At 42.6% G+C, this 13681-nt stretch overlaps 1 protein-coding gene across 1 annotated transcript in view; it reads right to left on the bottom strand.

Moving 5' to 3' along the window:
• MAP2K5 (mitogen-activated protein kinase kinase 5) overlaps positions 1–13681 on the bottom strand; it is a 138595-nt gene that overhangs the window by 96732 nt on the left and 28182 nt on the right. Inside the window, exons 5-7 of the mRNA XM_066592936.1 lie at positions 10988–11028; positions 7720–7787; positions 5782–5830 (exon numbers count right to left, since the gene is read on the bottom strand). Of these exons, the coding sequence (XP_066449033.1) occupies positions 5782–5830; positions 7720–7787; positions 10988–11028 (158 nt within the window). The remainder of the gene's footprint in view (positions 1–5781; positions 5831–7719; positions 7788–10987; positions 11029–13681) is intronic.

The raw sequence follows: 13681 nt of genomic DNA, 5'->3' as shown, positions 1-13681 counted from the left end.
CATGTTACACCTCCTTCATTCGAGTCAGGGTCCCCATGTTACACCTCCTTCATTCGAGTCAGGGTCCCCATGTTACACCTCCTTCATTCGAGTCAGGGTCCCCATGTTACACCTCCTTCATTCGAGTCAGGATCCCCATGTTACACCTCCTTCATTAGAGTCAGGATCCCCATGTTACACCTCCTTCATTAGAGTCAGGATCCCCATGTTACACCTCCTTCATTAGAGTCAGGATCTCCATGTTACACCTCCTTCATTAGAGTCAGGGTCCCCATGTTACACCTCCTTCATTCGAGTCAGGGTCCCCATGTTACACCTCCTTCATTCGAGTCAGGATCCCCATGTTACACCTCCTTCATTCGAGTCAGGATCCCTGTGTTACACCTCCTTCATTCGAGTCAGGATCCCCATGTTACACCTCCTTCATTCGAGTCAGGATCCCCATGTTACACCTCCTTCATTCGAGTCAGGATCCCCATGTTACACCTCCTTCATTCGAGTCAGGATCCCCATGTTACACCTCCTTCATTCGAGTCAGGATCCCCATGTTACACCTCCTTCATTCGAGTCAGGATCCCCATGTTACACCTCCTTCATTCGAGTCAGGATCCCCATGTTACACCTCCTTCATTCGAGTCAGGATCCCCATGTTACACCTCCTTCATTCGAGTCAGGATCCCCATGTTACACCTCCTTCATTCGAGTCAGGATCCCCATGTTACACCTCCTTCATTCGAGTCAGGATCCCCATGTTACACCTCCTTCATTCGAGTCAGGATCCCCATGTTACACCTCCTTCATTCGAGTCAGGATCCCCATGTTACACCTCCTTCATTCGAGTCAGGATCCCCATGTTACACCTCCTTCATTCGAGTCAGGGTCCCCATGTTACACCTCCTTCATTCGAGTCAGGATCCCCATGTTACACCTCCTTCATTCGGGTCAGGATCCCCATGTTACACCTCCTTCATTAGAGTCAGGCTCCCCATGTTACACCTCCTTCATTCGAGTCAGGATCCCCATGTTACACCTCCTTCATTAGAGTCAGGATCCCCATGTTACACCTCCTTCATTAGAGTCAGGGTCCCCATGTTACACCTCCTTCATTAGAGTCAGGGTCCCCATGTTACACCTCCTTCATTCGAGTCAGGATCCCCATGTTACACCTCCTTCATTAGAGTCAGGATCCCCATGTTACACCTCCTTCATTAGAGTCAGGATCTCCATGTTACACCTCCTTCATTCGAGTCAGGATCCCCATGTTACACCTCCTTCATTAGAGTCAGGATCCCCATGTTACACCTCCTTCATTCGAGTCAGGGTCCCCATGTTACACCTCCTTCATTCGAGTCAGGATCCCCATGTTACACCTCCTTCATTAGAGTCAGGATCCCCATGTTACACCTCGTTCATCAGAGTCAGGATCCCCATGTTACACCTCGTTCATCAGAGTCAGGATCCCCATGTTACACCTCGTTCATCAGAGTCAGGATCCCCATGTTACACCTCGTTCATCAGAGTCAGGATCCCCATGTTACACCTCGTTCATCAGAGTCAGGATCCCCATGTTACACCTCGTTCATTAGAGTCAGGCTCCCCATGTTACACCTCCTTCATTAGAGTCAGGCTCCCCATGTTACACCTCCTTCATTAGAGTCAGGCTCCCCATGTTACACCTCCTTCATTAGAGTCAGGATCTCCATGTTACACCTCTCCTTCATTAGAGTCAGGATCCCCATGTTACACCTCCTTCATTAGAGTCAGGATCCCCATGTTACATCTCGTTCATTAGAGTCAGGATCTCCACGTTACACCTCCTTCATTAGAGTCAGGATCTCCATGTTACACCTCCTTCATTAGAGTCAGGATCCCCATGTTACACCTCCTTCATTAGAGTCAGGATCTCCACGTTACACCTCCTTCATTAGAGTCAGGATCTCCATGTTACACCTCCTTCGTTAGAGTCAGGATCCCCATGTTACACCTCGTTACTCATTCACACAAGCGTTTTTACACAGCTATTTTGCTGCAATAAAGGTTGGTCAAAAATCGCTACAATGTGAAGAATTGGATTCCAATATATTCATTCACATTGGTGATTTCCGGGTGCATGAAACAAATCGCACCATTAAAACGGCAAATCGCCAACCGTTTTCAGTCACTGAGTTTCACGCTGTGTCAACAGATAGGTCAAGACCTATCTTAACGAAAAACGCTGGAGTCTCCCATAGACTCTTAAGGGAGCTGAAAAAAAAGGGAGGGGAGTAAGTTTACTTGCGCGAAAGAAGGCTGCTGGCTCTATTTAAGCATTAGAAGTCATTACGAGGATGTCTGACGTCTGACGGGATTCCGCGCTGCAGCATTATTTATTTTGTGCGATACGCTTGTGGGAATGGAGGAGAAAACGCTAATTAATCGCAGGACTTGATCGCGGCTATTCTTCAATGATGCAATGCGGACGGCGTAAAATGGCAAAGCTCATGTGAATGAGGCCTAAGATTGACTTTCATCAACTATCTGTAGGATAGATGATTAAAGTCTGATCGTCAGGGTTCTCACTGCGGAGACCTCCACCGATCCTGAGAGGAGGGGGTCCCATACCACCATCTTCTCACTAGGGGGGGGGGGTTAAACGCACCCCCTACAGTGATGTGGAGCTTGTATGAAGAATGGTCAAGACAGAAATAGCCAAATACAAGTACTTGGCCATCTCCAGCAGTCCCCGACGATTGAGTGCTATCGTGCATGCTTAACCACCGCTCCATTCAATCTTCTCCTCATTGCTTAGGAATTGGGGTGCGGGGCACTGAGCCTGCAGTGAGGAGCAGAGGGAGACACAAGACCCCCACTTTTAGGCTTGGTGGGGGTCTTTGAGGTGAAACCTGTGGTTAGGTGATAAAGGTTAATCTTGGGAATACCCCTTTAAGCATGTGTTCACATGTTGCTAATTTGCTGTTGATTTTGGTGCAAATCTGCAGCAGATTTCACCTTTTCAGTTTAAATTCAATTGAAGGGGTGAAATCTGCACCAAAATATGCAGGAAATCAGCGTTGTGTGAACATCTGCTAATTCAGCTTTACTAGAACAAGGACGGATATATCAATAGAATTTCCACATAAGGGCATATTCCCGCGTGTGTTCCATTCAAATCTGAGACGGACAGAATTCGCACAGGAAACAAGCCCATTGGTTAGTTCACACGAGCGATTTTTAGTCGAAAGTTAGTCTGAATTAGAAAAATTACTGCATATCCTATTTCTGCATGATTCTTCTTCAAGAATCACCTATTAATTACTATGGGATGTAAAAAAAAAAACAAAAAAAAAACAAAACCCATAAAATCGCATCAGATTTTCATGCAGGTTTTTAATGCAGGTTATTAGGGGACCACATGGAATTAAAAAAAAAAAAGGCAGGAGGTGCACAACAGAGAAATGTGTGATTTTCACGGACGTGAAAACATCAAGAATAGACTTCTGTGGGGATCTCTGGTGTGCAAATGCGCAAAAAGGTACAGCATGTTGCGGTTTTTTTGCATGACCAAATTTCCGTTTGCAAAATACGTAAATGTAAAATACGGTATCTGCAATGCGTGCGCAAATCTGTTGTGTGAAGGAGCCCTAACCCTTAGGACACCGCAGGTCCAGTATATTTAGGAGCTACCAGGAAAACTACCTCCCAGACGTGCGCCAATGCTTCCTATCATGTGCTGACATTCCCAATAAGCGATCAATACCTGTATTCACCCAGAGTGACAGGAAAGAAATAAATATTTATACCATATAACCTGTATCAATGCAGCGCCATTCCTGGCCTGTCAATATCTGATTAACTTGAGGAATGGCCTTTCGTTTTCTATTAATGATTAATAACGAGGTGTAGTAACCCCATCATTGCTGGACGCTTCAGCATCACACCGCATGTAGGTCAGATGATTTTTTTTCGGACCACACTTTGGCGGTTTAACGCTCCCAGGACACGTTTTTTTTATTAGTAGTCAGATAAGCGCGAGCAGCCTGGTTTTATGGAAGGAAGTTAACTGGTTTCTGCATGGTGGGAGTTAGTGTCCGGTGTGAGTAAATGAGAAGCGTGTGATAGATGTGTGTGTGTGTTTGCTAGGTGGGGGCGAGTGGAAGACGTACGGAGAGGAGGGGCCGCTTAATTGTCTTCTTGACATGTTCAACTATGACGACTTGATTCATGAAATGCCGATGAGTCTTGGAGAGGGTCACGCAGGGAAGACGCTGAGATAATTAAGATTTCAAGCGTCTGAACAAGGAAGGAAAGTGAGCAGCAGTTAGGAAATCAATAAGACCCTTTTATTTGCTGTGACACAGATGTCTTGGCCAATTGATCCTAATAGGTAGGCTTGATAGCATCGGGCAGCTGCCTCCCCAGAGCAGCAAGGGGGAGCCTGCTGCTTATCAAATGCACAAATCCCACGCGCCTACTATGCAGCCGGTAGAGTCGGACCAGTTTCTTGCTACGCAACACATAAGAGCTGCCAAGTCCTGACTTCAGCAAATGATTAAAAGTAGCAGCGGCTATAAAAGAATGCAGATAAATGGGATATTAACGTGCTAGGATACTCGCACGGCGTAAACCTTCTTCTAGGAGGATGAAGACGTTCTGCTCAAATCTAAGCAATATCATCTACAGACAGATAGAAAATCAGCCACGTTATTTCCTTGGAGACATCTAGATTAAGTACTACAGTAATTTCTTCAAGTGCGGCTTTGAAGCCACTTTAAAAAAGGACGCTTTCGGACAAGCATATTGCAAATCCGTATTTAATCCAAGCTTTGTGGACTGCAATACGGAGCGACAAAAATCTATAGGGCTATTCGCATAAGAGGTTTTTGCAAGTCGCGGTTTGTTGGTATTATTTTCTATTAGGCAAAAAAAATAAAAATAATAAAAATCTTTTTTTTTTGTCTAGTAGAAAACAAAACCAATTAAAGCAAATATGGAGGCAAATACTGATGAGATTGCATTTGTGTTGTATCACCATTTCACCTGTAATGGGTCCATATAACGGATCTGTATACAAATACACCGGTCTAAAGAATATATTCGGAAACTGCTCACACAGCAATCCCTAAAGATAATGTAGTTGGCATTTCTCTCTTTAAGCCATGGGAAGATTACACTTAGATCATGCAGTGCTAGGATAAACCATATAGTAATGAGAGTGAAGTTCTTTTAGTTTGACATCCAGTAATGCAGAAAGTCTGGTAATCTGTCATATCTTCAACTCATAATCCAGAAAATCTAAAGGGGTTGTCTACCTTTTAAAATTAGAGCCAAATGAGTTAAAACAGTAACACTAATTTTACTTACCTGTCCTCCGCTGCGACGCTGCAGCCTCACAATTCTCCCGGTCTCTATTGACAGTGAAGTCAGGTGACCACTGCATGCCAATCAGGAGCCGCAGGGTTACCATACTGAACTCCAGGTGCCCAGAATGTGAGCACTGATGATAGGAGAACACCTCGGTCTCGGATTGGCAGGCTGCAGTCACCTGACATTTGGCGTCATCACAGACTGGGAGAATTGCGGGGCTGCAGTCCTGCATTGCCGGGACTGAGGACAGGTAAGTACTGTTTGTTCTAATGTTTTTAACTCATTTACAACGAATTTCAAAAACGCAGTTTGTAATAAAACAAATACTTTATACATGGGGTTGTTTTATTACAAACTGACTTTTTGCTCGATTTAACGGAAATTTACTGCGACTGTATCATGCACTGAAAAAAATTGAATAATGAGATATCAGCCCACCTGTCCATTGGCCAAGATCTTCTTTAGCTCTGCCGAAGAGGTCTTAAGGCTAAAAGAGAAGACATTGCATCCTTTGAATAAGATAAAGTATTTCATCAGTTCTCTTTCCAAAATCCTTACAACTTAATGACAATAAAAGGAGAATAATTCAAAAGGTGTTACTTTGGTTAGATTCCCTTTACTGTGCTGAAATCTGCATATACAGAACTGTGGAGAATGTTAGGCAGCTGTGGAAAAAATGCTGCAAAAGCAAGGATTTTATTCAAAGGCATCTGATCGACTCCCAAATTTATTCTGCAGCAGGATAACAACTGCAAACATACAGCCAATGTCACTAAGAACCATCCTCAGCCTAAGGGTACATGCGCATGGACGTCTTTTCCATCCAATCTCTGGACTGAGAAATCGGACAGAAAGCTCGCATTTATCTGATTGATGAAAAAAAACGCCAGGAAAAATGCTGTAAAAAACATTATAGATGAAACTACCCTAAAGCCCTGTTTAGAAGGTGGATTTTGCCAAGAATTTGAAACAGATTACATGTCAAATCTGTTTTTCAAAGTGTCCCGTTAGAATTGTAACAGGACACTTGTCATTGGCGACAGAGCATCCTTTGCTAGTGACTGGGTTGGAAGACCCCCCCACCCCTCTCCAGCAAGAGATTGCTCAAATTGGTTTATCAAGCGCTGGCTCAACCAATCAGAGCCAGCACTCGATGAAACAATCACAGCCATTCAATGAATGGCTGTGATTGGTGCATCCAGCACTGGCTGTGATTGGCTGAGCTCGCAAGCTCAGCCAATCAGAGCAATCTCTTGCTGGAGGCAGGGTCTTCAAACTCCATTACTAGCAAAAGATGCTCCGTTGGCGATGACAAGTGCCCAGAAGCCTGCAGGGACGCCAGGGAACAGCAGGAGGGACCCGAACGGCACCAGCTAGGGGAGTATGAATTTTTTTTTTTCAGCTTCCTTGGCTGAGTTTTCAGCTGTGCTAATAATGCAGCCAAAATGTTGTCAAAATGCATTGACAATGCTGCTGAAGCCGCAGTGTTGAAAAACGCAGTGTTTCTGCAAACGCCTCTGAGGGAGGCCTGAGGGCTCAGTCACACGAGCGCATCGGCACCCGTACACCAGCGCCGATGCGCCCGTGTGACTTGCAGAAGACGGCCATACCTGAAGACGGCGGTCTCTCTCCAGTGCTGATCATAGAACACATGACCGGCAATGAAGCCAGTCACATGTTCTTTCCTCCGGCGCTGCAGAGAGACGTCCGTCTTCAGGTACGGCTGTCTGCTACCTGTAGTAACACGGGCGCCGATGCGCCCGTGTGACTGAGCCCTTAGGCTGTATTTATACATAGGAGATTATGGTGTAAATCTGCACCAATATCCGCAGCGTTCAAACAAATCTTATCCATTTTTAGCAGATCTGCTGTGGATTTTTCCATAGCAGACCCGCCTTGTGGCTGTACCCTAAGAGCTCTAAAATGTATACTCACAGCTTCAAATAATAAATAATTGCACCCAGACTACCTATAAGACAGGTCTTTTCATATGACCACTATACCGCTTTAAGAAATACCTATAGACACTACGGACGTCCCTTTAAATGTTTTCTTTAGTCTGCTGACATAATAGTTGTATGACAAATCTCCAGAGCCCTGAGCAGTGAGTAATATAGGGTTAGGACCCTGATGAATGTACACATGTACTAGGTCGTGCTTCAGTCCCCTTATTAGCCATCCGTGGATTACTTCCATTATTTCCATTCACTGCTTCAGCTGTTAAGTTGCTCCAAGACAGTTTTGAGCAATGCAAAAAAAAAACCACAGCGCTTACTGCATTTTCCTGCACACAGCCCTGGGGTACTGATTTTATAGGTGGGCCTGAGTGACACAGAGCAGCTATGTGCTTGCTCTAATTTGCAAGAAGGCACTCACCTATTGCTGGGTAAGCTGTCCGACACCGAAGAGCTGCAGTTGCTTGATGATCCTGCTCGGGTGTTCACCTGCAATTAGGGATAATCAAAGGCATCGATGTCATCTCCATATTCATGCTCAACAAAAGCTTATTGTCTGAAGGAGATTGATTCATCTGAGCTACTGGCATCATGGAAACAAGCCATGTGCTAGTTGGGCTGCTGCATTATTACATCTGACCAGACCCCAGATATATTGATGGCGGCGAGGGAAAGCGCTTCCATTTACACAATGATATCATCTGCAAATTAATGTTATTACTGGTAATGCTTGCTTACAGTAATAAAACAGCATTTAAAATATTGTTCTCCCCACAACATAAACGGTGGGGATTTTCAAAAATGAATCAAACTGTGATTAAAAATTTGCAATGCTTGCAGGGCTCTGCTGGATACCTGAGAATGTCTGCTACTCACATCCCACATAGGTATCGTTTCAACACACTTTATAGGGATTACTCCTGCCACCGGGGACGGGGAAAATAAAAAAATATTTGGCTGATCTCCAAGAAAAGCGTAAAACAAGAATGAAAAAAACAAACAAAAAGAGAAAAAAAAAGAAAAAAAAAAAACCCGAAAAATACCAAAATGATTCAAGAAAGAAAACTAAGAAACACAACATTTTAAAACAGTTCATTCTTAAAGAGGACACCGGTGGGAGACCTGTTCTCTATATTTGAAAAGTTTGTTTTATTAGGATTAACCCCTTAGTGCTACAGCCCACAATTTTTTTTCAGTTTTTCCTGACCATTTTCCATCATATTTTTTCCGTAACGTCGCTACATGAGGGCTTGTTTTTATTTCCTTTGGAAAACAAGCTGTATTTCCCATTGTTACCCTTTAACGTACCATATAATGACTGGAAAACTTCAATACATTTCTAAGGCTGGTGGCACATGAATGGATTTGCATTGCAAAATCTGCGGTTGGCGCCCGCACAGAGGATCTGCAGCAAATGCCGTTCAGAACATGCTATGCAAAAATCATTTTTTCCTAAACACTCACTGAAACAAATTGCGATTTCCACAAGCGGAGGGGAAAAAAAACCCCAAAAAACAAATTATGCTCTATTTTGCACGGACAGCCGCCATTGAAATCAATGAAAGCCGTACAACCTGCGGCCCGTCCGCAATTGACGTTTGGGATAGGTCACAGCTACCAGTGTCTTTGACTAGTGAGGGCACGGGAAAAACACTGATTATTTTTTTTAATTAAAAATCTGTACTGCACATGAATCATGGCAAGCAGCCGCTGCCATTCGCAGTACAGAAGAATTCAGGTACGCAGGGTCGCCGGCCGCGGTCAGGGACAGATTCTGCTGCGGGCTCCTGCAATGCGAAATTTGACCTGTTCGTGTTCCACCGGCCTAAGTGGGGCAAACTGGGGGGGGGGGGGGGGGGTGGCGCCATTTTTGGGGGGTTAGCTGTTTTTATGGCACTCACAACATATTTATTCTGTTGGTCAGTAGGATCACATCAATATTAAAATTTATCCAGTTCTTGTGTTTGTTTTTTTTAATAGTACTATTGAAAAAAAGAAAAAAAAAAATTTTTAAGTTTACTGTATTGGCATTTTTTGACCCCCATAATTTTACTTTTCCGTGATTGAAGTTGTGTGAGGACTCATTCTTTCAAGGTGGCTAGTGGTTTTGGGATACACACAGCTTTTTATAAAAAAAAATTTCTTGGAGATATGGTGCCCAAAAAAAAGTGCAATTTTGGCATGGTGTCCTCTTTTTCTGATAGCATTAACCATGCAGGATTAATAATGTGATATTGTAGTAAACTGGACTTTTACAGACACAGCAATACCATTTTTTAAATGCAAAAACTGGGTAACTTTTATATTTTTAATTTTCCTTAAATTGATTGTACTTATTTCTACTTTTTTTAAATCTCCATAGAGGACTTAAACGTGAGATTTGATCGATCATACAGCATAATGCAATACTATAGAATTGCATTCTACAGTATTCTGATAAGCATCCTATTAAGATGTGCCACAGGCATGGTTTAACAGGCAAGCATTCATGCAGTCCTGGGGGCCTTCATAAGATCTCAGGTTGCCATGATACCCCACAGTCTCATCGTAGGTGGAGAGATCAGGACATCTCAGTCCCGATCGGGACACTTACATGTCGCTATCCGTATTGACAGCAGCATTTAAAAGCTTACCAGCCGCGATTGGAGATAGCCAAAGACAGCTGACACCCGCCTAGTATGGCATGGGCTCGGCTCTTTAGCCTGCTTCATACAATGACAACTAATGTTCTCTGTACAGGTACAGTGTAAGTTAAAAGTTAATGAGATCACCTACAGTGGTAGGAAATAAGTCACATTATCTATAAGCACACACGCTATACAGAGGTGTCCTTTCCAGCCTTTTTACTCTCTCTTGAGTTATCCTGAGATAAGCAGCATAATATAATCAGCTCTAAGAAAAAAAAACCTTTTGTGATACAATGTTTGACAGTGTAATCTTTTTTTCTATCCCACAGCAGATTTTGTGCATCTCATACACATTTTTCATATCATGATTATATATATAATAAATAAAAATAAATATATATAAAACACTTGAATTTTTTTTTATATTTAATTTTCTAATTTTACTTTTTTAGAGAACAGCACCACCATGAGTCCAATTTATCATGAAAACGGTAGCTCAGTTGGGCAAGACTGTTGTTGCCTTGCAGCGCTGCATCATGGGTAATATCCACATGGAGTTTATATGGGTTTCCTCTGGGCACATCGTTTTCTCTCACACTCCAAAAACCTATGAATAGGTTAATTTTGGAATTTAGATTGAAGAGGGGATTGCCCTTATCCCCATTGCGGTTTACAAACGCTGCGGAATATGTATGCGCTATATATAAAAAAAAATAAAATAAAACGTGCAGAACATTTGTGCTTCAATTTCCATCGCTTCTCAATAATCTCTTCTTGTAGTTTTCGTAATTTTTAAAAAGAAAGAATGTAAAAAAATTTAAAAAAATTGGACTTAAGCTGTGCAAGCCATCAAGGGGTTAACGCCAAGTAAAACGACGCAACGCAAGGTTCCGATCCGTCCTGTACTCACAGCCACAGTTCCTGCTAGTAAATGTAAGTCCTGCTTGTCAGCAATGTTGAAGGTACAGATTTTTTTTTCTTCCTTTTTTTGACGTTTCAATAAGTGGAACACAGCATTTCAAATCCATCCAACTTTACTGAAACAATTATTGAAATTCCTACCTTGAGGCCATGTATGTTCCGCTTCCCGGGAGGCTTGCAGGCTGCAACAGTAATAGACTAAATTGTAGATCACATCGGGGCCATTTACAATCCCCCCCCCCCCCTTCTTCCTTTGAAATGAATCGTTTAAAAAGAAATGAGAGTGACACCAAAATTAGCAGCGAGGAATGATTGAAGAGAGGCTCTCCGAGCAGAGAGAGAAGTCCCAGAAGGCTGGATCCTTTCTGTGAAATCACACACCCTCCTGACACCGGCTCATCTAAATTCTAATTTCTGCTTAAAACACATAATAAAAAAAAACACACACACACAGTGTAAGCTAAAACTGATTGTATGCTGCCCTTAATTCCACATTCTGGAGCAGGTGCTGTGATACTGGGAATTCCTTGCAATAGGAAGAACTGACTATTCATATTAATATCCAGGATGCTCTCCACGTGCTGCCTGTCAGCGCAGGGCGTCTTATTAAATGCTCCTAATATCCATCCTGGGCTCAGACAGCGGCCCAGCATATTGCAATCATATTGGAATTGTGACATGTAGGCATATGCGGTTATAAATAATAGTGACCCCTAGACTGGAAGCATTCAGAGAAAACCTCAATACAAAATCTTGGCGTAACCTAAATAAAGGGCTCCTTCCCACCTGTGATGGCTATGCAAGTTCCATCTAGCTGATCCATTATTTGGAGCAGAAAAACAAAATTCAAAAGGGAAATGAGCATTTCCGTTTTTTGCCTTTTTTTTACCCTATTGATTTTAATGGGTTTTCGACAAAGGAAATGTTTTTCATTTTGATTATGTTCAGTTATGGTTCCGTTTGGTTTTTTTTATAGAATGGCACTGCAGACTGCGCTACTTGTTCCAGTTTAAAAAAAAAAAAAAGGAACCAGAACAGAATCAAACAAAAATCATTCCGTTTTGTTTGAAAACCCATTAAAATCAATATGGAGAAACCGGAAACGCTCATTTCAGTTAGAATTCCATTGTGCGGCTCCAAAAATGGATCAGAAGGATGGAATTTACCGTAAATGGAAATAGCAAACGTAGGTGTGAACGAGCCCTGAGGCTGTGTTCACACAGGTGAGTGTACTGACCGTTTTCCATGCGATCATGCTATTTTCACACACCTGTTCTGCACTTGTTTCTTTTTTTACATGCTCCCCATAGTAACATTCAGTAGAAAAAAAAAACATTACACATTGCACTCGTATGAAAATTACTTGATATGTAATTGCAATGCGCTTTTTTTTAAATTTTTTTTTTAACACTCCCATAGAAGTTAATACGCGTTTCTTGGAGACAAATTGCCCAAAAACAGGACATACAGCGATTTTTCTAAAGTCGACTATCGGTCTGAGAGATAACGAAAAAAAACAAACAAACAAACAAAAAAAAAAAAAAAAGACGACTTCAATCATAAACGCCAGAAGAAAAAAAAAAGGGGCTGCACGCTGCGCTATTTTTTCCTGAAAAAAAAAAAAAGACAGAACTTCTGGATTGGACCCATTATAGTCAATCAAATGAAGAAAAGAACGAACGCTCAGTTGAATAACCAAAATCCAAAGCCTAGGTACATGTGTATATATGTATTGTATTAAAAACATAAATTACTCACATAGTGGGGATGGGTTTAGTACTAGCTGAACTTACCCTACCCCCATGTTCCAGGTAGGTACAGCTGTCCTAATATGGGTGAACCGAAACTGTCCCAAGCGGATGAATTTGTTTTTATTAGCAGATGTAGAGCATATACATAGAGGCCCAACGTGTTTCGGACTTCCAAAACCCCCCCCTTTCTCAGGAGAAAAAACTAAATATTACATGTTGCAACTTACATATCTAGATGAAACACATCTTAAAGTTTCCATCTGAACTTATCCCCACTATAGGAGTAATGGCTTTTAATACATACTGTATGTACTTGAGCTTTGGATTTAGCTTATCCCATTGCTTGATCCTTCTTTTGGTCTCTATTGCCACTTTGGTGTTTGTTGGAGTTGGCAGCTCTTCTGTGCATCGGCGGATACCAGAGTCCCTCCCATTGTGGTTTTCCTCTTTCCAAAAGGCCAATTTGGACTATTGTGTGACACCATCCGGCATCACATACTGATTGGGTTTGGCTTCCATACAGATTGATATTACACCATTTTCCCTGGTGAATGAGCACCTTTATATTCTTATTTTCCATAAGGCACCGCTTGGTTCCATCATTTTGCAAGATCAGGCAGCTGTTTATTTCCAATCTTCTGCTCCAAAATGGAACGGAAGAACGGAAATACCAACAGACCCTTATTCAGCTTCCCTGTACCACTGAATGGCAAGCTGTGCAATAATACAGGTCTTGCTCTGATATCTTCATAACTAGGCTAACAAGAGTCAGTAAAACGTGGGTAACCACCCATAAGGCCTCTCTCACACGAGCGTATTATGGATTAGCGGTTCTGGCTTACTGCCCCAAACTCAGAGCATCCTAGATCCCTGGGATGGTGAAAACTCAGGTCAGTGGACCCAAGCTTAGTCTGGGACCTGCAATACAGGAGCAAACATGCCCCCGTAATAGGTTCATGTGACAATGGCCTAAGGGTGCGGCACTTTTTCCTCACCGCATTTGGAGGACATCAGCACTGTGCATGGAAAAGGTGTGTGGTCCCTACAAATCAGAAAGTGAAGACAGATCTAAGTAATAGGTCAT

The sequence above is a fragment of the Eleutherodactylus coqui genome, chromosome 2, assembly GCF_035609145.1.
Source record: "Eleutherodactylus coqui strain aEleCoq1 chromosome 2, aEleCoq1.hap1, whole genome shotgun sequence".
Classification (NCBI taxonomy): Eukaryota; Metazoa; Chordata; class Amphibia; order Anura; family Eleutherodactylidae; genus Eleutherodactylus; species Eleutherodactylus coqui.
This window is presented reverse-complemented; position numbering and strand designations above follow the sequence as displayed.